Raw genomic sequence first — 2,694 nt, 5'->3', positions numbered from 1 at the left:
TGGCTTTGGGCCTCACGTGCATTGCGATGAAGATAAAAGGTTCATCACAATTCTGAGACCGATCAGATAAGGCTGGAATCATCTATTTAAAGATCTCTTCCTCCTTTTTCTTCGAGTTCATTCGAGGTCGAGCCATCAAATCCTAACTCCTCCTTCAGTTGGGAGGGGAGTTTTCTATGAGTATGCGATGATTGCTGCAACTCCTGGCACACGATCTCGGATAGGGGGCGCGACATCTATCTTCCACCTCTCATGTCAGATTTTGGATATAATACATGCCATGTGTATTCAACGGGGGAAATGAAGCAGCATTCAGAAGTCATCTATTTGCTGGCCGGGATTGTAGAGTGTTCTTTTTCTTTTTTCCATTTTGGTTTTTTTTAACGAACTTACGTGAAAAATAAAAACCAAAAGTTGCCGAAGAGGTTAAAAGAAAAAAAAAACAAAAGTAGGATTATTTTACAGGGGTGAACAGGGACAGCAACTGATCAGCTCCCTTTCCATTCCATTTAGGGATAGCAATTACTATTACGCCGGTCCAGCAAAAGCCGGTGTCGGCGTAACGAACGCCCGCTTCACAAAGCGGCCCTTCATCCGCGGCCGCTGCTCCGCGTTCAGCCTCCGCACCTCGTACCGTATCTTCTTCGCGAACATCCTCGTCCTCCGCTTCTCCCTATACCTCGTCACCTTCGCCTCCCTTCCCTGCCGCCCTCCCCCCTTGTCTTCTTCTCCTCCCTCTCCCACCCACATACCCTATAAAAATATAAATTAGCCATCACGTAATCAAAACTTTACCCCATCAACCAAATATTAAATAACACAAGCATAATTAAGCTTAACTGAAGAAGTGAAGTACCATGTCGCCTGGCCAGCGGCAAACATTCAGGTTAAACTGTGGCCGCTCTCCATTAGTCCACGGTGAACTGGACCATGCCTCCATGATTGCCTCGTAGTCGAGCCTGAGTGCAACCTTCTTGCTGGATCCCGCCTTCTCTCCCTCCTCGGCCTCCTCTCCCTTCTTCATTGACTGGCAACTGAAACTGAGGTCCGGCCTCTCCCTCGAGGTGGCCATCTTCATATCATTGTCCAGCTCAGGCTTGGTGCCGTGCTCGGACGAGTTCTTGCTGTTGTCGAGCCCCCGACCAAGGAGGCTCTCCATTTTGGTCGCGAATTCCGCAAGCTCATCGTCCGATGGGACAAACCCGACAGTCCCGCTCCCCGTGGCATCCACGGGCGAGATGTAGGTGATAGCGTTGTCCGGCAACTGCGCGACCGCCAGCTTCGTGTCTTCACCTGATGAATTCGAGTCATTTAGACTGGGTGGGGAGCATAGCTCAGCGAGCATGGGATCAAAGACTGGAACACAATAGAGGAGCTGCTCCTCCTCGCTGCAGTTCCCGTCGGTTGAACTCTCTAGGAGGTCCGGCGCCAGCGGTTGCGCCGGCTTCGTTTGCTGGCGAGGCCGCGGAGTTCGCGCCTTGCGCTTGAGCCACCCCAAGATCAACTCCTCGGTTTTAGCTTCCATAAATGACGAGTAGTAGGAGGTAGCGGGTTTGAGGCGATCGCGTTGGTGGCGGCGGGCGACGGGGTTGGCAGAGTGGACGGAGGAGTCGCAGCTCTGGCATAGAAAAACGTCATCGGCAGCACAGTACCAGCGCGCTCGGCGGCGAACGCATCCGTCGCATGCTCGAGCCATCTTGCCGGCGATGGCGCTTGCCGCAGACTGCTGCTTCTCGGAACGGCTCATGGTAACAAAGTCACGGCTTGGAAATATCATGGAGTTGGATCTTCATATAAAGAAAGAGAAAGGAAGGGTTGGAATTATGGTGGGCGGCGATGGCGACCAACGGGTGCGCTTTTGGGACGGCGGTGGGTTGTTAGGGGCCCTGCGCTTTTTGGAGAGGGGAACCTATCAAGAGAAGGAGAGGGACAGGTTTTGGGGCCCACGGAGGGGCCTTATCTGGAAGGAGATTGGTGGGGTGGAGATGGTCATCTTTTCTTTGGGCTGTCATTGGATGAGTGTACCTGCAGCGGGATTTCTCGTGGGACCCAGGAGGTGAAATGGATCGAAGGGGTGGTTGGTTGGTTGCGTTTCACACCGGAGCAAGTCTTGGTTTCAACTTTATTGCCTCGGTGTTCGGTGGCACTGATGACATGTGGGTTAGGGAAGGGGAGTATTTCCGATCTGGAGTAGATTCCTGTACTAATCTCTTAAGGGCTCGTTTGGTTCGCGGGAAGTACTTTCCCTTCTAGGAATATGATTCCTGGAAATTAGATTCCTAGGAAGAGGATACCTAGGAAAGTACTTTTGGCATGTTTGGTTAACCATGGAAAAGTGACAAATTTCTAAAGTGCTTATGTTTGGTTGACCATCCACTTTCCTGAGAAAGTTATGTATAATTCCTATTATGCCCTTAATAAAAATTAGATCTTTAATGCCTCTTTAATGCTTCTTTAATGCTGAAGGGTCTTTTTGGGAAAAAATAAAAAAGGAGTAATTCCCACCTCATGGGAAAGTAACTTTCTCATGTTTCTCATGGGAAAGACTTTCCCATGAAATGTGGGAATCATATTCCCATGGGAAAGTAACTTTCCCATCTCTCTCCTTTGAAAACTCCAACCAAACAATAGGCATTTCATTACTTTCCCGTTGACTACACTTTCCTCCCTCCTTTTCCTGCGAACCAAACGAGC

General features: G+C 50.0%; 1 protein-coding gene across 2 annotated transcripts; it reads right to left on the bottom strand.

The window, feature by feature from the left end:
- Positions 1-326: 326 nt before the first annotated feature.
- Positions 327-1,893, bottom strand: LOC103715341 (zinc finger protein CONSTANS-LIKE 16). 2 transcript variants are annotated; one of them, XM_026807786.2, is made up of 2 exons: positions 841-1,893; positions 327-753 (listed from the first exon to the last, which is right to left on the bottom strand). In XM_026807786.2, the coding sequence occupies exons 1-2, from the start codon at positions 1,775-1,777 to the stop codon at positions 674-676; spliced, it is 1,017 nt and encodes a 338-aa protein (XP_026663587.1). In that variant the 5' UTR covers positions 1,778-1,893; the 3' UTR covers positions 327-673. The 2 variants fall into 2 exon arrangements, with proteins under 2 accessions (XP_026663587.1, XP_008801158.1); XM_008802936.3 differs by having other exon boundaries at positions 857-1,892.
- Between the last annotated feature and the right edge of the window lie 801 nt (positions 1,894-2,694).

Source organism: Phoenix dactylifera, chromosome 8, assembly GCF_009389715.1.
Source record: "Phoenix dactylifera cultivar Barhee BC4 chromosome 8, palm_55x_up_171113_PBpolish2nd_filt_p, whole genome shotgun sequence".
Taxonomy (NCBI): domain Eukaryota; kingdom Viridiplantae; phylum Streptophyta; class Magnoliopsida; order Arecales; family Arecaceae; genus Phoenix; species Phoenix dactylifera.
This window is presented reverse-complemented; position numbering and strand designations above follow the sequence as displayed.